The sequence below is a fragment of the Thermobia domestica genome, chromosome 2 (assembly GCF_964235325.1).
Source record: "Thermobia domestica chromosome 2, izTheDome1.hap1.1, whole genome shotgun sequence".
Classification (NCBI taxonomy): Eukaryota; Metazoa; Arthropoda; class Insecta; order Zygentoma; family Lepismatidae; genus Thermobia; species Thermobia domestica.
Genome location: NC_137455.1, coordinates 370,848,510 through 370,872,030, shown reverse-complemented (window position 1 = coordinate 370,872,030; position 23,521 = coordinate 370,848,510). Strand labels below are relative to the sequence as shown.

Genomic DNA, 23,521 nt, shown 5'->3' with positions numbered 1-23,521 from the left:
GCATACGCAATACTGTTTCCAGATGGGCCAAAGTCCCTCCACATGATGTCACGGACAGGCAGCCAATCAGAACGTTAAACGCGAACTGGAGCTATCTGTTATTTTATATACCTTGATAGCTGTCAGTGGAAGCTTGTGAAGGAAGTAATACTGTTAAAAAAATGAACTTTTATAGTAATAAACTAAGGGAAGAAACTTAAACTTCTATACTAATTCTTGTATAAAAGAATTAATATGTTAGATAAAGTTTTATCTAAGTAATTGAATAATTTTAATTATTTATTTTTATTCTTTAATTTAAAACATTTAAACTACTACACAAACATTTAAGAGATAAATGAATCTTTTTAGTTCTTAATTCACCATGATGATTAACACTTGACGTTTAGTGTCTTTTTTACTTCCTCTTTTATTCTTTTTGGAAGGGAAGTTGCAGGAAACTATGCTTTACAGCTTAGGCTAAACTTCAATAAATGATAAATCATTATTACTTTTGTTTCATTGCTTGCCATTTTTGCGCTAAAAATTTAAATAAATTTGTTTTGCTGTATTCTTTTATTATATGAAGATATTGTTAGGCTCAGTGCTTGATTGTTTGTTTATTGATAGACAACGGGATGTGGTCGGAACAAAAGAATACCGAACATTGCAAACAAATTATTTATCAGAAAATAGTTTTAAAAAAAGCTTTTGAAAATGTTTGCTATGAAGTTTTGGAGCTTTCGCTAAAGTGTTCATCAGATAGGAAGGGACGAAGTAAATAATAATGATAATAATAACATCACAATAAAAACCGAAAATGAATCTATGAAAGGTACAAGCGAGCGTATGTTGGAATCCTTGTGCCCATCTGGACGCTTCAGAGCTACTCCTATGTTCTTTAACTTTTCTCTTGTCCTTTCTTCTTCATTTTCCTATCTGATGAAAAAGAAGCTTCCTTTTTAGTATGTATGATAATGTTTTCATTACTTTTTGGTAGATAATGCATTATATATATATAAATGTTTTTTAAGAACACCCAGTAGGAATTCGTGGATCTAGCTCAAAGTTTGTTCGGGAAAAGATGATATTGTAGTAAAATGAAATTAAATCTTTCAGTTCGTTTTACGTTGTGATGTGATGTGTGGCCTAAAGGAGACAGTGATGATGAGAATGAGTAAAATGGTGGAATGAACAAAATAGGAGGAAACGGAAGAACTCCGAGAAAAGCTACGCATACGGTGTTTGTCCACCATGATGTTGTTGTGAGTTGTAGTGGTGGCCATGAGACATGGCATCCCACATCCATTTTGGCGTAGCTGACGGTCGTTGTCAGAGCCTTGCTAACGGTTAGGCTCTGTATATCGGGTTCCACTGCATTGCCGAGGGGACTACTGCATTGCTGAGTGTGTGGGGTCATTAGCGTTGGCATTGATAGCAGGCAACTTTAGAAGACGTATATCAAATAGACAATACTGGATTTGCCCTAATGGTATTCGGAAGCGAGCTACCCTGCTGCAAGTACGGGTCATGCAGTGTCCAGATAAGATACAAGAACGTCGATATGTAGCGTTTTGATACCATACCGTTTAGTGTGGGTCCTGTCCGAAAACACATTGGATTTTTCCGCTCATCTGTACATCTGTGAAGACGCAGTTAGCCATTCGCCTCGCCACTACAGTCTCTTCAAACAGTACCGAAGATATTCGTGATGTCAGAGTAATTGTGCGAGATAACGCGTTTACATAGACCTGCGTCCAACAATCGATTATTTAGTATTCAACTTCCTAATACCTCTGATTAGACCAACGGTCGCAGTACTGTCAGTTAAGGCAGCTCCCACCATTCTTTTGTCCGAGTACTACCCACTGCCTTACAGGATACTAAGGATAAAAACGTGTAGTAATTCTGCTTCTCATTATTTACATCACCAATTCATTACTATCAATTCACAACATAGGTGAGGGCAATTTCGTGGGAGAATCGTTAGGCATTACTATACAGCTAAGGTCAAAGACACTTAATTGTACTATAGGCGTTTGGTGGCCAGAGTCGCCTTAGAAATGTAAACACACGCTGTGATTTACATAGATTTCATTTGAACACACCTACATTTTTTATGTTGTCTGGGGACCTTGAAACTAGTAGTACCATGCAGGGGTGGACTGGCCATAATCAAGTACCGGCCCGATGGCCGCTGCGCCCTCCTCACAACAGTGCCTTTGCGCCCTCCTCGGGAGGGGCTAAGACTCGTCTTAGCCTCGGGAAGGCGCACAGTTTCCTCTCTGAACACAATTTTTAAAAAAAACAAAGCTACATAATTATTTTATAAATTCGCTAGCCTTTGGCCAGCTAGGGCTCCACCCCAGACCCCGGTATTTGCTCGGCCTGCGGCCTCGCTCTTTCTGTTTTCGGCGTGGGAATGCTATTAATGATATTAGATTTACCCCTAAATATATAGATTTGATTCTAATATCGGTCATTTTGGACAATTTTTACATATCACCCTTACCAACCCCACGCTCCGCCCCAAATCTCAGTATTTGCTCGGTCTGCGGCCTCGCTCTTTCTGTCTTTGGTTTTGAGAATGTCATTATAATGATCTTAGGGACCCTGAAATTTATAGATTTGACTCTAATATCGGTCATTCTGGATGATTTTTATATATCAACCCTCCCACCCCCACTGCTCCGCCCCCAGATCCCGTCTTTACTCGGCATACGACCTTGCCCTTTCTGTTTTAGTCTTTGGTGGTACCATTAATGATCTCAGTGACTTCGAAATATATTGATTTGACTCTAATCTCGGTCATTTTGGATCATTTTTACATGTCTCTCCCTCCCACTCCCGCCGTTAGAGGTGCTAGTGGCGTTACATAAAAACAAGACTCCGTTCAAGACTTACAGATGAACATCTGGAATCATTGTTCTTGATGAACTCAGAAAGAGACATTCTGACCAAAATGGACAACAATCTTATTATTGACAAAATGTGTGAAAAAAGCAAGGAGATGCAAAGGCTCCTTCAAGCATAAAGCAGTGACTTTACTTTCATTTTCCAGTTTTGTTCTTGAATTCTTTTTTCGCTAGGCAGGTATATAATTCTAAATTTACTTTTGCTAATTTTTAGTAAAAGTTTCATGTATACTTTTTATTAACGGTTTCAAAAATATATGAAAAATAAGTTAATGTTATGATGAACATAGCTTTAAAAGGACAGAAGTATGAAAAATAGCATAAGCCCCAAACAACTCAAATTTTCAGTTATAATTAGGCTGTTCACAAATGTAGCCGAAGAATTTAAACAACTGGTGTGATTTTTGTAGTCTCAGTTAAAGTCTGCAAATTTATATAGGCCTAATATACGAGGCGTGTTTTTTAAGTAAGGCCATTTGAACATAAGTACACAACGAAAGGTTGTTTCAAAAAAGTAAATATATTTTCAGAAAGTACATACTTTACTCTATTTTTCGACATAGTTGCCAAGTTTGTTCAAACACTTATCATACCTCTCAACCAATTTCAAAATACCCTCTTCATAAAAACTTGCCGCCTGCTCCGATAACCAAGAGTTCACTGCCGTTTTCACATTGTCGTCATCATTGTAACGGTTGCCACTGAGGTGTTGTTTGAGGTAGAGGAACAGATGGTAATCGCTCGGCGCAAGATCAGGACTGTAGGATGGGTAGTCTAAAACTTCCCAGCCAAAACTGTCCAACAAATCGCGGGTCTGACCTGCAGTGTGAGGTCTTGCATTGTCATGGAGAAGAACAATGCCCTTTGTCAGCATGCCGCGTCGTTTGTTCTGAATCGCTCTGCGTAGCTTTCACAGGATTTGGCAGTATGCTTCTGCATTGATAGTGGTTCCTCGTTGCATGAAGTTGACCAACAAAGCACCATGCCTATCCCAAAACACCGACGCCATGATTTTGCGCTGGGACAGAATCTGTTTGGCCTTCACCTTTACAGGCGAGTGTGTGTGTCTCCATTCCATGTTCTGTTGCTTCGATTCGGGCGTGATATGCGAAACCCATGTTCCATTTCCAGTTACGATCTGACTCAAGAAGCCGTCACCTTCTTCATGATAACGAGTCAAGAACTTCATGGCACACTCAAATCTTTGGTTTTTGTGGTTCTCTTTAGGAGTTTCGGGACCCAACGGGAGCACAGTTTCCTAAACTTTAGGTGTTCAGAAACAATTTTGTAAAGCACTGATCTCAACACGTCAGGAAATTCGTTTGAAAGACTTGTTATTGTGAAGCGCCTGTTCTCACGAACCCTCGCTTCAACTGAAGCCACCAAATCGTCTGTAATCGAAGAAGGGTAACCGGAGCGGTCCTCATCATGGACGTTGTCACGGCCATTTTTGAATTCCCGTACCCACTTACGCACTTTGCTTGCACTCATAACAGTATCACCGTACACTTCGAAAATCTGTCGATGAATTTCTGCAGCAGATAGGTTACTTGCTGACAAAAACCGTATCACTGAGCGAACCTCACACGCGGCGAGCGACTTGATAGTCTTAAACATTGTGAAAGCACAGAACACAACCGCACAGGACAGCTACAGAGTTGAAACTGAGCACAGTTGTTCCCGAGGCATGGCGGTACACGACGCACACGCTAGTTGCGATATGCGCGCGAACTACTCGTGTCTACAACAAAACGGACCTTACTTTAAAAACACGCCTCGTATTTAGTACGCAAAGTCTCTTTGTTTGTTTATGAAAATATTGAATTTGTATAATTCTATCGTGATTAACTGCAATAGCTACTTAATCTTTTGTTGCTTTGTGTACTAATTTTCCGGGGGAAGCCCCCGGACACTTTCTTTTATTAGGAGGGGGTATTCCATACAAGCGAAAGCCTCAGATGGACGGCGCCCTCCCAGAGTATGTGACCGCGCCCTTTTTACATAGCCAGTCCACCCCTGGTACCATGCCCTCTACAGGAACTACGATTATTAAATATCTGACGATGGTCGGTATCCTGTAACTCCAGCCGTCTATAGACGTCATTTATAGCATACTTTCTACAGATATACATTGTGGTATGAATTTAGTTCAAATCAGATTATACAAACTGGATGTTCTCAAATGTGTTTACACCAGTGTATAAATAAATACAGGAAAGTGGGGAACAATGAAACAAAAGGTATATTTTACAATTGCTGCTTTATTCTTTTACAATAGATTCATTCGAAAGCATGCCTTGAAAGAACTATTTTTACTCTATTTATGCCACACATATTACTTCGAATAGTTCAACGTACAAGATTAGAATAAAATATTTTTCAGGAGTTGTATATTGTTTCGTAACCAATTCCGGGGCACAATGAAACAACAGATACGACATGTTTCGTAACCAATTCCGGGGCACAATGAAACAACAGATACGACACAATGATAATAGTAATATTTTTGCTAAAACTGGTAATTTGATATTATATTCCCAAGTAACCAAAATGGCTGGGCCAACGTTAAAATATGGTTGCGTTGATTTTTGGTGACAAAAGCAACGTTGGTCCAGTGTTGTTTACGCCGTTATTTGCAACCAACCAAGTCCCACTGTTGGCCCAACATCATTTTACGTTGAAATAATAGTTGAATTCAACCAACCTTTTTGCAACAGTGGGCCATTGTTGATTTTTAGGTGTATTTTTTATATATATAAAATATGTATTAATGGAAAGTAAAACAAATATTAAAACAGAAGAAAACACAATTACGTAATTTAGATATGATATTTTTCATGTTGAAATTACCAGATTTTCACGTCTAGTTCATACTGTGGACGGTAGGAGGCAGGAGTGATTCCTACCCAGAGTGCATCAGGCGAACCGCCAGAAGTCCGCCATAGTGTGTAGTGTATGTACGAACATTGCGCTCAGCAGGATTCCGTTTGCTGGATTTCGGTAAGTTTTCATGCAATTTTGTAGTTATTTCATGTCATTGTAGATATGTTCAGTAGCATGCCTAACTTATATATAATAAGTGGTTGTAGTTCAATACGCAATCAAAACTTTCGGCGTACATAAAATCCCGTGTTGTGTTCGCTAGGATTATAAACAAAGCGGCAGGTAATTCTATTGATATATGATTGCCCATAATAGGTGTACGTAAATTTAAAAACGGGTAGAGCAATGTGGGAAGCGTTGCGTTAGCTGGTCCTCCTTCCTCATAGGTTCGTTAAATTTATGTGAGTTTGTTTCAGAAGTGGTAAAATAAACACAAATGGTGTCAGTAAAACTTTACCGTGAGCTGCACACGATATACGCCGTTAACGCGATTGTACCAAGTAATTTCGGAACAGGTTTGTTTTTTTGAGTACGGTATCTTAAAAAAAATGCGATAATAGGTCACATTAGCTCCTGTCACACATCGTCTGCTATGGTGAAAATCATCGTCATTTCATTGCTAGCGATGTGCATAGTGCTAAAAAGGGTGGTATGCAGTGTGTGTATATATGAGTACAAGGGCACACCTAATTTCGGCAATGTGTCCTTGCGCGCAAAAGACAGCGTTGGCTATTGTGCAAATTATCGTTATTTCGTTGCTAGCAACGTCCACAGTTAAAAAAGGAGATAGTGTGTGGAGTTTTGAGGGGTTAAGTTTAGAGTTACCCCTCCGCTTTTTATAAAAATCAGGAAAATTTACAGGAGAAATGAGGTAAGAAATGATAATTTGAAGTTTTTATTTGATGATTAGGTATGTAAGTTCGGCAGGAGAGTTATGTTTAATACGAGAAAAAATATGTGGAAGTTAGTACTATTTGCCGGATGCGGAAGCATTGCGGAATGTTTCAGCAGCATGGTAGTTGTAAAATTTGGCGAATATGGCGAATAGCTGTAACGGATGCGCAAAAATAATGAAGAAAACATTTTAAATTTTTGTGATGCACACGGAGTAATGAAGTTAAGTGAAATGTAACAATTTTTAATACTTTAAGCACTGTTTTCTGTATGCTGCAATGTCCAAGGGCACCTTCAGGCTGGAGGGGCAACTCTAAACTTAAGCCGTTTTGAGTGCAAGGTCACAATGCCAAAAACGTTTATGTGCCCTTGTACTGAAATACGTCCGCCCTTTTTAGCATTGTGGACATTACTACCAACAAAATAACGATGATTTGTACCATATAGCAATGCTGTACGACGGAAGGAGCAATTCTCGTAATATTTTACATTAGCCACTTCTCTCATATATGTAGCTTATGATACAAATCAGTGTTATTTTGGTTGCTAATAAATGTGCAGAACAGAAAACCCAAAGAACAAACCTTTAAAATGCTGGGGGGAGGTACCCCGTGTTACGAGCGCGCTATACACAATCCCGCTACTCCCAAGTAGCGCTATTTGGTTATTAATTATGTCCACAACCGTGCAAACATAAGTAACTACCTAATTGGTGTTAGTTTACATTAGCCTCTTCTCACTCTTGTACAACGCTAGCTGGCGTGAGGCTTTTCAGCGATTGGAGTTGCCAGTTAAAATGATCTACCTTTATTTGATTACCACAGCCAACTCTGTGAACGAGAGATGATGATTAAGTGTCTTATAAGGATAGGTCCTTAGAGGGCGGAGACGCGGCAAGGTGATGGACGTGTTTGTGCGCTTTTAATACGTTCCTTTCCTTCCACAATGAAATTATTGATCTTTGTAGGATTATGGACATAAGTAATAACCAAATAACACTGTTTGGAAGTACCGGTATTGGTACCGCGTATATGGCATGCTCTTAACCCCCCTCCCCCCACAGGTGCCTTTATTGAGGTTTGTTCTTCGGGTTTTCTGATCTTAACATTATTAGTAACCAAAATAACATTGATTTGTACTATAAGTAACACTGTATGAGAGAAGTGGCAGCCATTGTGCACAAGTTGTGGGCCAGTTTTTACAACAACAATTGTGTTATTTTCTTTACATATTTTGTAATTTCCTTTCAAAATTATGTTAGGATAGGTTAGGTTAGGTTTGGTTTTGGTTCTTTTACTATTTCCTACTTACCTTCATGATTTGTACAACTGCTCAGTCTCTCTTCCCACATACTTGGGGTCCCGGGTTCGATCCCAGCCCCCACCAAGTGAACTTTGTGGTGGACGAACACCGCGTGCGTGGGTTTTCTCGGGGTTCTCCCGTTTCCTCCCACTTTCTTCATTCCACCATTTCATTCATTACTCATCATCACCGTCTCCTTTAGCCTAACCGGCATAACCGTGGGACGTACAGCTCAAAGATTTCATTTCATTTTCTCTTCCCACATACGTAAGCACGAAATTTAATATTGAAATATCGCACGATATGCAAGATTAGGCCATTTAGGTACTTATTCACGGCTATATCGCGATTCACTTTCATTTGTTTCTCTTATTTCTCGCTAAATTCGTTTAAATTTTTCTCACAATTCACTGACAGTTGACCGTGTGCGTGGGTTTTCTCGGGGTTCTCCCACTTTCTTCATTCCACCATTTCATTCATTACTCATCATCACCGTCTCCTTTAGCCTAACCGGCATAAGCGTGGGACGTAAAACTCAAAAATTTCATTTCATTTTTTCACTGACAGTTGAATTACGATTCAGTGCTATTAACACATTTCTCCTGTAAATCTTTCTATTTTTGCTAAATTTGGCCCCCAACTTTTGCACGAACTCCGAAGCGGCTCACGTCAAATATTACCCAATCGGCTACATTCTAATAATATGCCAACCCTGTGAGACAAAAAATAAAGTTTCTTGTAGGGAGTGATTGGGCATGCAATGCGCGCTCTTAACACGGGGTGATTTTTTCTCCAAGTGCATTTATTGATTTTTTTTTTTATTCTAGACATAATTAGTAATCAAAAGAGAGAGAGAGATAATAGCAGCATGAGCAACACTGTGTAAGTTACTAATCGTAACAATTACCGCTGATTGTTAACGGCCCATTTTCATGTACATTGGCAGCATTGAGTAGCTACTAAGCGTGTCGTACGATAGCACTAATGAAGATTGCAATGTACACAATTGCCGTAAATTCGGCAGTTACGTTATCTGGTCCTCGATACAGACTTCATGTTAGATAAAGTTAGGTTATATTGCATAAAAATTGTATAATGATGATATGAGGAATGGTTATAGTAACGTTTTGGGCCTTGTGCTAAATGAAATACCATATTTAATGTCACACACAGGAGGGGGGGCAGTTTTAACAGGGGTATTCCAGGTTACAAAACCCTAAATTGGTCAGGGAATTTCAGAAACATCTCCCGCTCGCCACCCTGTGCTGTATTAACACATGAGATACGTGATGTATTAAATTCACTACAGCACCAGTACTACAGTTCAATTTGATATTTATGTCAACAATCCACATACCAAATGAGCTGAACATGTGCGTCGATAAGGACGAGGTTCGCGTGTTAGAAAAATTGAGATACGTGAGTACGCCAGGAATGGGATGATAGGAAGTATGTAAGATTAGTAATCTCCACATTAGAGAATAATAATGTTCGTATTTCCCACAGTTATAAATGAATTTAAAAAATAATTTTTTTGCAAGAGCAATTTTTAATTAAATGGACATGTTACAAAATATAGAATTATTTTCTTATCTAAATTCTCCACAAACAACTGTGAGATACGTATGAATTAGAAATGAACTTTTACACAACAGCTCACTAAATAAAAATGTTTAAACATTTGTTTGGTTAATCCATCTTAAAATTTGAGAAAGCTTGGTTGGTTTGTATCAAAAACGTTTGAGCCTGTTTCTGTGCAATTTTTTTTTTTTTTTTTTTTTTTTTTAATTTTACCTTTGTCCAGGTCTTGGGCATTCTAAGAAAATCTCACTTCTTCCCGAAAAAGAAAACATTAGAAACGGGATTCAGTGTCCTCAAAATTGAATATATCTCCTATAGAATACTAGTAACCTGAAACTCACAATTTGCTCCACGACTGTAAGCTTAATAAGTAATAAGAAAAGTACTGTAGGGTTGCTGGGGAATATATATGTATATATTAGAGAAATCCCCGTTTTTGCGTACACCTTAAGTTCATGAAAACGGAAATAAAGACCATGCTAGTTAGCTCTGTTGAATTCTTATTCGGGAGATCATGAGTTCGATTCCTACGGCCGACGATCCTAACCGGGTTTTCCAGAGTTTCTCTCAGTCCTAGCACACAAATGGTGAGATGGTACCTGACAAATAGCACTGGTCGGCCCCTTTTTGTAGTTAATGTGGTAATGTATCTAGTGTAAAGTAGAGGTGGTTTGAAATGTTGAAAGAATCTACCTGTTCTTTGGGGCCCTGTTCCAAAAAGCGTATTTTTTAATGTATGACTGTGAATATGATCTTAATATTTTGAATAATCTGCGAAAGTTTTCATTTGAGTTTTTTATTTATTTATTTTTTTTTTCTCAGCAGAAGTTACAGAAGGTCGACCAAGTTCAGATGGAAATACATCACCTGGCAGTCAGCTGTTAGAAGACGGAACATCAAGAATTATTTCGAACTCGACCTATCCACAGTCGTCCACAGTTTCGGAATGCTCGTGCAGTAAGTTACTGTGATTGATTTTAGTATTGCATTTTTGCCAAAATTTTATTTTTTTCGTGTTGTTTACATGATATTAAAATTTGGAATTATACGTTCGTTTTAACCATCGCAGCTATGCAACGCGGGACCGAATGAATAACTTTGGATTCCAACCACCCTCAGAACTTTAATGAAGTAACAGTTTATGAAGTGACAGATTTGTTCTTACGTTTCTCCACCATTTTATTTTGCCTGAACAGAAGCTGAATTACAAAGCATTCCCATTATTCATGGCAATGAAATTGCAATTATGTACCCACGCCTCCAAAAGATCATATCCATCTTATTCTGCACATGATCTAACATCAGACAACCAACCATGAGTGAATGATATGAGGTTTAAGAATTACAAAGGCTTTAGAAGATATTTTGTAATTCTGAAACCCTGAAACCGCCCACTATGGTTTGTTGTCTAATATTAAAGAATGTGCAGAATAAGGATGCATTTGCTCTTCTGGAAGTCTGGGTACAAACTCAACTATATTGGCTGGCACAATGACACGCTGGTGACTCCATGTAAATAGTCCGTTTCCTTTAATCTTAATTTAGTTTTCCCTGAGTTTCTTTTGCTTCATGCCTGATGAAAGACGTAGCTCTGTTCGAAAAATCCCTTCTAAAGTTTTAATTGTTAAAAGTAGTTGTGGTACATGCCAGTTCAGGCAAATTAACACGTATATACATTAGGTAGGCATTTTCGTGTTTTCTTTCCAGCTTGATCTGAATATAGGCTCATCAAGTTGGTAGGTATTACAAGAGTGTAATACTGTAATTAAAACAAACAGACACACTTGATAAGTATATAAACACTGGAGGATAATAAAAATCACTTAAATATCTGGAGAAATAAAACTTCCTGTAGTTATCATTTTTTTCTTCTACTTTCGACTTTTAGAGAATAGTCGTGTAGTACAAAGTAACGTAGTACAATTTTAACATATATGAATACAGTACTATATGTTATTTTACATTAAATATTTACTATGTTAAAATATATGTTATTAACTTCTCAGTACCCTTGTTTAAGAAAACATTTTCTGGGGTTGGACGTAAGGCCAACATATTCACATGATTGTGGACGTAACTTAATGTCAAGGGTTTCAGTAAAAATCAAGTATTTACCAAGATGTGAGTGAGAGTAAATTAAAAATTACTTATTTCTTTTGTACTTCAGGTTTATTTTATTTATTTACTATCTCTTTTTCTTTTTATTTTAAAATACAACAACCCTAGATATACTTAGGTCACTTATTCTCAATTTAAACAGCAAATGGTGTGTTTATGGTATTCTGGCGCTTCGGCCTACCGTCCCTTCCCACTGCCTACCTTTTCTAACAAGTATTTTCTTTCATCCAAAAATTCATACACGTCATGCTTAAACACAACAAGAACATAATATTTGAGAGTAATTATTAAAAAAATTTGAGTATTAATTTTCTCCCATCTTGTTTTCATTCTAGGTTTTGCAGTAGTTGCAAGACACCTTGCAGAAATGAAAAATATGCTAATAGATTTAAGCAATGATGTTTGTTTACTGAAGGACCAATTAAAAACGGCAAATTCTACATCGCCTGCAAAAGTGAACTTACCGGAAAACTGCACAATTCCATGTACATCAGTAGAAGATGTGTTAAACTTGGAAGAATGGCTTCAAATACGTGATAATGCAACGACGCTGGTAAGCTTGTGTTCTAAATAATAGTATATTTGCATTTTTACGCTAATTTTGTTTCCGTGCATCAATATTTAAAAATTAAATTAAGGAGACAAATTAAATATTATTCAAGCTGTCTACTTTAATGAACATCTTGCCAATTTTAGATACTTTATTCATTCCGGAATATCGTAAATTGTTTATGTAGGAAGATATTTCAAGTTTTTCCTTGGGAGGGGGGGGGGCTCACAGAATCCAGAATCAAAATTTATTTTTGGATTTTAGGCAACTGTGGATGAACACAGGGGAAGGAAAGGGCGTGTTAGATATTGGGAAGGAGTCGCAGTAAGACCTATTCATGTAAGGTAACAGTGCAGTAGGCAGAAATAGACCTGTAACTAAACTGCCCGTCATTTTTATCTTACACCCTTCCTTGCCCCTTTTAACCCAAAGTTGATTAAAAAGAAAGAATAAAAATCGAATGTGGATTCTTCAAGGGATCCTACCGGCGAAAGGAGCCTCCCACCCTTCAATGAAAAGAGGCCAATTCAGTACGTTTGAAATATTGAAGAGGACTTCATTTAATTAATTAGTAGAGTGAATTTAAGAATCAGTTAAAGTAAATCGGGGGGTGAATGGAAGGATACCTAAAAGATTTGAAACCAAGGGGATAGGGCCTCAAATTTCTTTTATTAAAATAAAATCCCATTAGAATAACGGAGAATTTGGCAAATTAAAAATAATACCTAGAGATGAATTTAATGTGTAAATGTGTCTAGGACTTTAACCTTTCGTTGTGCTACGTTCGTGAATTGTTGAATTAAGTTTACCGAACCCCATTATTTATTGTTTACGCGTCTTAAAAACACGTCAACTTTCAAATTTCGTCCAAGGCAATACATTTTAATTTTTAACATCCTTCTTTAAAAACACTGAAGTACCAAATTGTGTAAACTCGTACCCACAAAGTAGTTCACACTATTGTAGTTTATTTGTGGCAGCCCTGCTTCTAAACAATTATACGTTCAGATAATAAAGATGTTGCTCGCTAAGTTGGGTTAGAAACTTTTTTTTTTTAAAAAAAAAAAAAAACGAAATCAATGGTTCACTTAACGAAGAACAAACCCTGGTAATATTTAACCGGATGGAATGCCTAGAGGAGGCTTTTTCCTTCATATTCAAAACTCTATCACGCACACGTATTCATGGTTCAAAATATTCAACATGAAGCACACCGTCGTCTCTTACGTTACAACTTCGACCTTAAGTACAACGGCGGTGTGTGTGTGAGATGTTCTTTGAGCACTCCCTGTTCATAAGTAGTTCCCACAAAGTATTAGAGCTTTAGAGCAGTTGCCAATGGATAATCCCGTGTGTCAAACTACCCTAAACATGGGAGATCAACCGATTCGTGTGCTGTGTGCTTTCAAATTCAATGCATGAGTCGTACATCATCATGATTGTATCGGTACGCAAGAATGGGATCAAAATCATCCTTTATTCATCCGTGAACAGTTATTCTCCGTGAATAATGTTTTATCTTTTCAAAAATACGGAGTTGTTTGATTACTAAACAGTTCATTCTGAAAAATTGCATCTTAGTTACCGGCTAAACACCTCCAAACAGTAACTAGTTTACTTGGGCTTTCAAGCGACGGCTGAACCGTTGCATTCCTTAAATGATGTCTTTGCAACAAAAATTGGACTTTTAAACAATCCTCATCCTAGTCAGTGCGTAAGTAGTGTTATAGAAATCCACCCTTAGATGTTAAATAGTTATTGCAATTGACGTGAGGCCATTGGTCTGTAGACCCACTAGTAGTATATTGTGATTGCTTGACTTACAACGTGAAGGAAGTGTTTCAATTCTTTTCTTATTTTTTATAATTCTGTTTCAGGAAACGTACCTTGGCACTTTTGGTGGGAGAAATCTTGGCCACGTCGTGAGAAACATATTAAGAAGAGTTTTTACTGACGAAGTAGCTGTCTTGTACAATTGGACTGGGAAATGTAAAAAGAGATCCCTGGAGAAGTTGACCATTTCAAGAATAATAATAGGTAGGATATTACCTTATCTCGATACTTCTCGTAAATTTGATGCAGTGGCACTAGTCGACTTGTGTTGACGCTTTTCATTTCACTGAAGGAAATTCAATGATACTATTATGTAAGGAGCAGAGGTTGATGAAATATATTTGAATTATTTCATGTTAAAAAAGCATATCTGCAAAATCAATGAAGCTCATTTTCGCATTTCATCACCCACTTCTAGCCTGGGCCGCCAGAAGGAACAAGAGTAGCGAGACCGGCCTTCACTGGTGGGAGTTCTGTACATCTTCAATAATTTTCTTCAATGCGGAAGAGAGCAGTGTTGCAAAATGAGAACTGACAGTTGTATTGTATTTGGATATGGAAGATTCGGTTTGGGGATATTCACGTAGCCCTATGCGATATTTACTGTACAGAAGATTGTGTGTAAGCAAACCTAGGTGTAAAAGGAAATGTGTTTTCAAGTAGAAGCGGGCAGATGATATATACGACTTAACAAATTTTTAAAAAAGGTTAATAGCGTTCTCGACGCCGAAATTAAATTGCCGCAAATTTTAAACGTTTCCCTAAATATTTCATAAACTTATAAAGAGGAGAAAAATTGCAAGTTGTTGTTCTTTTAACAATGTGATTTTCCAAATGATAGCGTAGTTACAATTCCTCTGAATGTTTTGGTTATGTAAAAAGCGAGGAATGAATTGTTTTTTGCGTTAAAAAGTTTATTTCCTAACTTCCAAACAACGGAAAATATTAAGAGAAGTTTTAACTACGCTATCATTTGTAAAATCATGCGTGCAATTTAATTTTGGCGTCGAGAGCCCTCTTAAAACCCACCACTTAAAAGAAAGAAAAAAACTCGATGACCTATCATCAATTTTTATGTTGTAAAGAATTAAAACTTGATACAGAGTTTGGGAATAAAAATTAACTGTTATCAACGTTGAACGTAGTTAACTTTTTTTTGACACGAATTTCCTTCAGTTTGCCAATATCTCAGAAGAAAGCATAGCAGTGATTCTTGCAGTTGTTTACGTAGACTGTGACTTATCTCTAGTATTCATGCATAGTTTATACAATGTTCTGACTTAAAGTGTTGTGAAATTTCCTTCATGATTTTTACCCATTTTTATTTTTGATCTCTCTTCTTTACTTAATTACAACCAAATATTATGATGTGAGGCCGTTAAAATTACTATTTCTATATGGTGAGTGCTCAGATCTTATTTCATTGTGTAGAATCGTAATTTTTTAAAATCAACTATCATTAAGACAATATTTTTATTTTCAGTCACGCCAGTCTGTTACATAGAACATTGTAGTAAGTTTGCGTATTCATATTTCAAGTGTTTTCAAACCGTTATTGAAGTACGGATAATAAAGGATTGATGTAATCTATTGGTTCTATTTGTAGTATATCTAGTATTGTTCTGTTGACTTCACAAATTATTTTCATTTCAGGGGCTGTGCGTCTTAATGGAATAGCCAGGAAAGCAACAGACCAGGAAATAAAAGAAAGTATTCAGAACTGGTTCCGCTGGGGAAGAGATAGAAATGGAGGAAGAGAACGAAGGCGTACGTGATCCAATTTCCAAGAGACACAAGAGGAGACTAATCGAGAAGGAGGAATGGACCATTCTTGAGGCATTGCGTTCATCTGGGAAACAGGTTGCAGGATGTTCTACGAATTTTGTGAACTTTCACTCAGGTACAAGTGTTGCTAGTAATGTAAATATTTACAGCCCTTGTATAACAAGCGCTGCAACAACTTTTATATTTACAAACAGTAGTGAGACAAGTAATGATGTAACTTCTATAGTTGCAAACAGTAGTGAGAACGGAAGTGTGGATGCACCACATCATTCATTCTGTGTGCCTTCAGTAAAAGATCAGCTCATCACCTGGTCTAAAACCTTTAATATACCTAATAATGCAACAACGGCACTTTTGAAGATTCTGAAACCTCATTTTCCTGATTTGCCTACAGATGCTAGGACGCTTTTGCAAACTCCACGAAACGTCCTCACTCAAGTGTTACATGATCGTGGTTCTTTAGTTTATTTTGGTGTGGAAAAAGAAATAGTAAAATTAGCACATGAAGGTCTACGAGATGGTCAAAAATATCCAATAATATCAACCCTAAAACCAGACGACATATCTGACTTATTAACTCTTACCGTAAATGTAGATGGTTTACCTGTTTGCGAAAGCTCTTCAAAATCTTTCTGGCCGATACTTGGGTTATTAGATCAGTCGGTTAACAAAACGCCCTTTATAATTGCTCTTTACTTGGGCGATTCTAAACCTAGCAGCAGTTATGAATTTCTTCAACCATTCGTGAATGAGTGCCTTGAATTGGAAACAAGAGGAGTAGTTGTCAATGGTAAGGTTTATGGTTTTCGCGTAAGTTGTTTTGTAGCCGATGCTCCAGCAAGGGCATATGTGAAGTGTATAGTCTCTCATAATAGCTTTCATGGATGTGAGAAATGTGAACAAGAGGGAGTCAGCTATGGTAATACAACATGGCAGTATGAAGTTAATTTCAACAAAAGAACTGATTCCGACTTTCGTAACATGTTTTACGACGACCATCAACGCTGCGAAAGCATCTTGTCTAATCTACAGTTAGGATTAGTTTCACAATTTCCTTTAGATGCTATGCATCTTCTATATTTAGGAGTGACAAAAAAGTTAATACGGATGTGGGTTGAAAAGGGTCCCAAACAATGCCGACTGAGCTTTCTTCAAACAAGGGAAGTGTCACAAAGATTGGAAAGCATTGCCAAATTTTGTCCTAGAGAGTTTGTTCGTAAACCTAGAGCTTTAAGTGTTTTTAAATTTTGGAAAGCTACGGAGCTTAGGGCTTTCTTACTGTATTTCGGACCTATAGTTTTACGAGGAATTCTCCCTAACCATTTGTATGAACACTTTCTCATACTACATGTATCAGCTTGCATACTTTGTAGCAAAATGTTCAGTGGCAACGAGGAGTGGAGGTTATATGCAAGTCAGCTACTTCACGTTTTTGTTAGTTCTCTCCATGTATATTATTCTAGAAGTATTTTAACATACAATTTTCACAATTTACTTCACATAGCAGATGACGTAGCCAATTACGGGCCCTTAGATAACTTTTCTGCTTTTCCCTTTGAAAATAAAATGCGGAAGATTAAATCCATGGTGCGTGGTCCCAATCGTGAGTTGACGCAGGTTGCAAACAGATTGTGCGAAATAGATTCAGTGTGTGACAATACTATGAAGAGGATCCGTTCAGTAACAATTGACAAGAAGCAAAACATAAAGTCCATACGGTTGGAGAAACTTGGTGGGTGTTTGCTTTCTTGTGAATCACCAGATAATTGCTTTATGACTAAAGCGAAAGAAGTACTTCTGATAAAATCAATTGTTCAGAATAGTAGAAACTCTGAACCTTACTCATTAAGGTGTCAAGTGTTTTTGAAGAAAACAGACATATTTCATAAGCCTCTTAATAGCAGTTCGCTACACATGTTTAGAGCATCCGAAGTAAAGGATGAATTAACAATCTCATCCGATGAATTTCTCACAAAATGCATTCTAATTAGGGACTTCTGTAATGAATCCCTGTATTACTGTCTTCCTTATTGTAACATGGACCATTTTTATTAGAATTATGAGTTTACACATCGACAGTATTTTGCTGCTACCTTATATCTGAAAAAACATTCCTTCGAAAAGAAGATATGACAGTTCTAATCAGATCCGATCAGAAACTTCATCCAAGTTCGTCAGCCTTAAGAAACAGTAAGATGGAAGATGGATGAGCGAAAGTTTCTTGGCGACCTGTTAGAGAAAGTTAGGAAGTTGCCGAGAGGTGGCAAGATTGATGATATTCGAGTTTTAGGATTGACGATGGTGTGAGACCTCGCGCCAACTTCCAAAGTTTCTATCACATGTTTTCGCCAAGGAGCTTTGCTCATCCATCCTCCGTCTTACCACTATTCTGGGCCTGTCGAACTTAGCTGAAGTTTTGGTATCTCTGATGTTTTTCATCGGATCGGACCGTGTTTTGACGTAACGTCCTTGACATATATGTAACCCCATACACTTCATAGTACGGTTAGTTGATTAAAGCTCACTGAAACACTTTTCACATGTTAGTGCAAAAACATTTGCATAAAGTTTACAAAATATTGTGATACGACCTACCTCATATTTCATAATTTTTTCAATACTCGGGACGTTATAAAGAACCTTTGTGCAAAATTTCAACTCTCTAGCTAACTGGGAGGACCCTAAACAATGAGAGTCAGTTAGTCAATGAGTACGTGAGTGGGCGAAAAAAAGCTGATTTCAGAGGTCCACAACTCAGACATGGTTTATGCTACGAACATGCAATTTTGCACATTTGTGCATAACTACCATATCACCCAAACTTCATAAGCTCATTTTCCCGTCTTTAACATCGATTAGTTTTTACGGGCCCTCGAAATCAACGATTTCGCGATAAATCTGGTTCGTGTATAACTTGATTTTGGTAGCTGTACATTTCTTGGTGCGCTTGGATGGGAATGCGATGCCGCGCATGTTGATTAATGTTCCTTAGATAGGTTTTATTGTATTTCAGGAGAGAAAGTTAGTTAGAGCAAAGATACACATCCAGGTTAAAAAATTTAAAATCTAATTTTCTGAGATATGAAGTGGCTGCAAAGTACCGTTGATGTATGATCTCCAAAGTGAATTCAGTTAACATTTGAAGAGTTGAAAAATAGCAGGTGTGTACTGAGTTGCAAACCCTAGAAATATACTGGATTTTTTTTTTTTTTTTTTTTTTAGAACTGTATAGAACTATATGGGAAAATCAGTAATATAAGCATTAGTTTCGCAACGTCATTACTTTTGGTGCTAACCCAACGTTCAGATACACGTAAAAAATTAAATGGGCAAAATTTTTCGGTTGTTTTCCACAACTATCTTCTACTACTCTCATAAGGGAAGCTCAGGTGGGAAATCTGCACTTTCTTTATGATAGCCGGAGAATGTGTGAAGTAACCGAAAAACTTTGTCCAAGTAATTTTCTTACGTGGATCTGAACTTTAGGCTTAGCACCAAAATTAATGACGTTGCAAAATGCCTCTTTCTGTACGTTAAAAAAAAAAAAAAAGCTATTGTTTTCGTTGTGAAATCATGACTAAGGCTTTTCACTTCGATGAGACACGTTTGGTTTTGGAGCTATACAGCTGCTGTATTTTTCAGAATCTGGTTTTAACGGTATTCCGAGAGAGAAAAAATTGTGAGCAGAGAAGACCACTGAATTCTTTTAGAAAGGACGCTAATAATGAGTGTCCCAAACTTCACGCAAGAATTAATTTTGACATAAAATACATATTTATACTTAAAACTTGATTGTATTTATTTATTTATTCATTCATAAACTATACAGTATACGGTTATGCATGGAACAACACATCGGGTAAATAGCCTCCACATACGCTCACTGTTGAAATTTTCCATGACCATTTTAAATGAATCTGGCTGACTTTCGTTCATATAGCGTTCATTTTCCTTGAAGTACTACCCTTGTTGGCATTCCAAGGCGTTAATTCGATTTTCTGAACTACAAATGCAACGATTTTGTTGATTAACAAAGCCCTCAAAGTGTAATCGGCGATAAGGCTCATTTTCAGCTCAAGTCAAAATGTAACAATTACTTTTTGCGTGAATTTTGGGACACTCGTATCTAGCATACAGGAGACATATTTTGATCCAAGCCTGTACTACAGTATTAATTAGGGATGGGAAATTTCGGAAATTTTACTTTCTAGATTCCGGAAAATAAAATAGAAAATTTCGAATGTCGGAAAAATCTTAATTTTGAAAAAAAAAAAAAAAAGGGATGTTTAGAAAATAATCCAGTTTTTTTTTCTCCCACGGTCAAGAGTCAACACGTTGAGTTAATGTGCTTAACCAACCTCCAGTTTTTTTTGGTATGTGTGTGTGTGTTAAGGCAATGGAAAACCAGCTTTTGTAAAGTACGGCAATTCCGCACGCGACCAATTGAATAAATAGACATAAGAAATGATATTAAAAAAAAAAAAAAGCTTTCAGTTCGTAAACACTGCTCAAAGTTTTGGTCCAACTTGAATCCGCGTGTTGTGGGCTTGTTGCTCTTTAGCTTAAAACGCCGCAGTCGGATAGGGACAAGCCATTTTACTGAACAGGAAATATTGGGGCGCGCCACCTGGCCAATTACATCATTGTTGTCGCCTTCCGTCTTCTGCTACTCAAGGCAACCCGAATGAAACAAGTGGCTGCCCGACACTGTCAAAAGCTCTGTCGCTGATTTAAGCAAAACGCGGAAATTTTCTATTTTGTATTTCGATCGCATCCGCTTCTACTTTCCGTATGTTGAATATATCACCGATGGGATACACGGATGCGTCGGGCGACCCGAAACATTGTCAGGTAACTTGTTTCATGTGAATGGCCTTGCGTAGCAGAAGCCGGAAGGTGCATACTATGATGACATTGGCTAGATGGCCCTCGCCATAATATCCCGCTAAAAGGTGGCTTCTCCGCTCCCCTCCATTTAACTGTGACGGTGAGCTCAAGAGCACCACGCGGCTTAAAACAAAAGTCAGAATCTCGAAACCCAGACTGCTTGTTTCATCTAAGTACGGATTTTTTTGAAAGCCGGATTTCGGAAATTTTTGGCCTAGTATTAATGCCTTCAATGCATTTTTTTTTTCAGTTTTGTGATGTATCATTCTTGTCTAAATCGTATCAGTATTTAATAAGAAATGAAAAGTATTTAATATTTTCTTGGTATGCCATAGCAGAGTTCTGTGCCCTCTTGCATAATTGTGGAACGTTTCATGTATGTATACAGGTAGTTTCTATGAGTGTAATATAAAATTATTTTTCAAATAAGACTCTTTTTATTCCTTGTTTGCACGAATTGTTTTCACGTTGTTTCAATACTTATCAGGAAACCTTTCTCGCATTTGAGAATTTAAAAAATAAAAATGAGACCATCCATATTGCGACATCCGTATAATCTTTCCAAATATTGTAAAATGACACAAAATATCACACTGTTATTTGTAGTAAAGTTATTTCCTATACAATTATCGTAAAACATTATAGTTTTAGGACATCCGAGTAATAAGCAAAATGTATATAGTTATCAATAGTTATCAGTAAAACGAAAATGTAAATGGTTATCAATGAAAGAAACAAATGTTTTCATTGGTTATCCGAATAAGCGTAATGGCCTTCAAAGCATAACTATAGCTTTTAAAGGTTTGTTTAACATGTTATAAATACTAATTGTACGATAATTTGACATCATGTATAAATTACATTGTGTGTATGTGTATGTTTTTTTTTTCTTCAAATTTTTGAATAAAAACTGTCCGCTCAAATATACCTCTTTGATTTCCTTCTGGTCCTTGAAGTCCTTTCACCAGTCATGTGTGAAATATGACTTTTTTTTTTTTTTTTTTTTTTTTTTTTTTTTTACAAACTGCCGAGGATGGTAGCTCCCTTGGTCGCAACAGGAGAATGACGGCATTTTATCTTGTGCAGGACCAGACAATAGTGACGCGGCCAGTGGTGTACGGGTAGCAAGCCTGCTTGCCAAGAGGCATTCGGCTAGGTCGAGCGTAACCACGAACTCTTCTCCGTCAGGGCTTTCTCTGGGTTTCCTCACTCCCACCTGGGGAATACCCGGATGCTGAGTTGTGCAAATCCAGAGCCGCGCTACCTTCCCACATTCTTCTCCCTCCCATATCGGCCTAAGCATTGATATCTAAAGGTTATAAATAAAGTTCAACTTTTCTTTTCTAATGAAATTGAACTTCATTTATAACCTTTAGATATCAATGCTTAGGCCGATATAGGAGGGACAAGAATGTGGGAAGGTAGCGAGGCTCTGGATTTGCACATCTCAGCATCCGGGTATTCCCCAGGTGGGACTGAGGAAACCCAGAGAAAGCCCTGCCGGAGAAGGGTTCGTAGTTACGTTCGATCTAGCCGAATGCCACTTGGCAAGCAGGCTTGCTACCCGTACACCATTGGCTGCGTCAGTATTGTCTGGTTCTGTACAAGGTACAATACCGTTATTCTCCTGCTGCGACAAAGGAAGCTACCATCCCCGCCATCCAGTCCATGTTGGTTGAAATATCGTTGTTACCTATCGTTGGCCCAACGTGGGACCAACGTTGATAACTGGTTGGAAGTTGAATAATGGTTGTGTCATCATTTGTATTGTCGTTGGCCCAACGTCGATCTATAGTTGATAAATGGTTTACGTTCATTAACGGTTGAGTTATCACGTGTCCTGTCGTTGACCCAATGTCGATATATGGTTGAAGTGCATTAACGGTTGTGTTATTGTTTCTATTGTCGTTGGCCCAACGTCGATATATGGTTGATATGTGTATAAAGTTGAATAATGGTTGTAATTACGGTTGACTTTTTGTTGGGCCAATGTTGTAAAATGCTAACCGTTGTCAAACGGTTGCGGTAACGGTTGATCTTTTGTTGGCCCAACGTTGACATAAACATTAACGGGTGAAACATGGTTGAACAAATGGTTGACGCGACATCAACGGTTGGGAGATTGTTGAAAAACTGTTGTTTTCTTCGTGGGACCAACGTTGAGAAATGGTGAGTTGGCCCAACAAACGCAAAGCGGACATGCCCAACCATCGTTTCAACGGTTGATAATTGGTGATGTCAACTAAAAATCAATATTGGGCCAACCATTTTTGGTAACATGGGTTGAAGAGCACCAAATATTATTGTAACTTTAGATTACAATAAAAAAAAAGGCTTTATTTTGCGAAACGAAATCCTTGAAGAAGCTAAACGAATATTGGTATGTGAGAAATTGACAGCAAAAAAATAACAGTTGTTTTGTCTTTTGGGTGTGACCGCATAGTTAAGTTGCTTATTTTTCTTGACGTAACAGAGTTGGTTTCAATAAAAAGGCGCAATGAAACAACCGAAACAGGGCACGCACAATGAAATGTTTCATTGCACCCCGAATATAAGTGTTACATTGTGCTCTCTTTCTAGCTACCATGTATAATATCTAAATTAACGATCTTTGCTAAGTGATACAAAATTTATACTGTGTGATGTTTGAAAAGAGTGTTGTCTCTTTTAATGTCTAACTAGTCTTCTTCAATATTAACTCTTTAAGTAGCTGAACACTTCAATGATTAACCCCTTGTGTACCAGTAACATCCATGTGGATGTCATGAAAACGTATTCCTTATTAAGGTCGTAT

General features: G+C 37.5%; 2 protein-coding genes across 5 annotated transcripts in view; both read left to right on the top strand.

The window, feature by feature from the left end:
• LOC145678839 (synaptic vesicle glycoprotein 2C-like) overlaps positions 1–23,521 on the top strand; it is a 198,861-nt gene that overhangs the window by 164,669 nt on the left and 10,671 nt on the right. The window lies entirely within an intron of this gene.
• LOC145678838 (uncharacterized) lies at positions 5,437–21,644 on the top strand. Of its 3 annotated transcripts, none has more exons than XM_081749395.1 (5): positions 5,437–5,894; positions 10,380–10,511; positions 12,008–12,225; positions 14,100–14,259; positions 15,709–15,964. In XM_081749395.1, the coding sequence occupies exons 3-5, from the start codon at positions 12,040–12,042 to the stop codon at positions 15,828–15,830; spliced, it is 468 nt and encodes a 155-aa protein (XP_081605521.1). In that variant the 5' UTR covers positions 5,437–5,894; positions 10,380–10,511; positions 12,008–12,039; the 3' UTR covers positions 15,831–15,964. The 3 variants fall into 3 exon arrangements, with proteins under 3 accessions (XP_081605521.1, XP_081605520.1, XP_081605519.1); XM_081749394.1 differs by having other exon boundaries at positions 10,377–10,511; XM_081749393.1 differs by lacking the exons at positions 5,437–5,894; positions 10,380–10,511; positions 12,008–12,225 and having other exon boundaries at positions 14,126–14,259; positions 15,709–21,644.

Excerpts from the sequence above, each read along its gene's own strand:
- LOC145678838 (XM_081749393.1), top strand. The coding sequence starts at position 15,802 with ATGGAGGAAGAGAACGAAGGCGTACGTGATCCAATTTCCAAGAGACAC.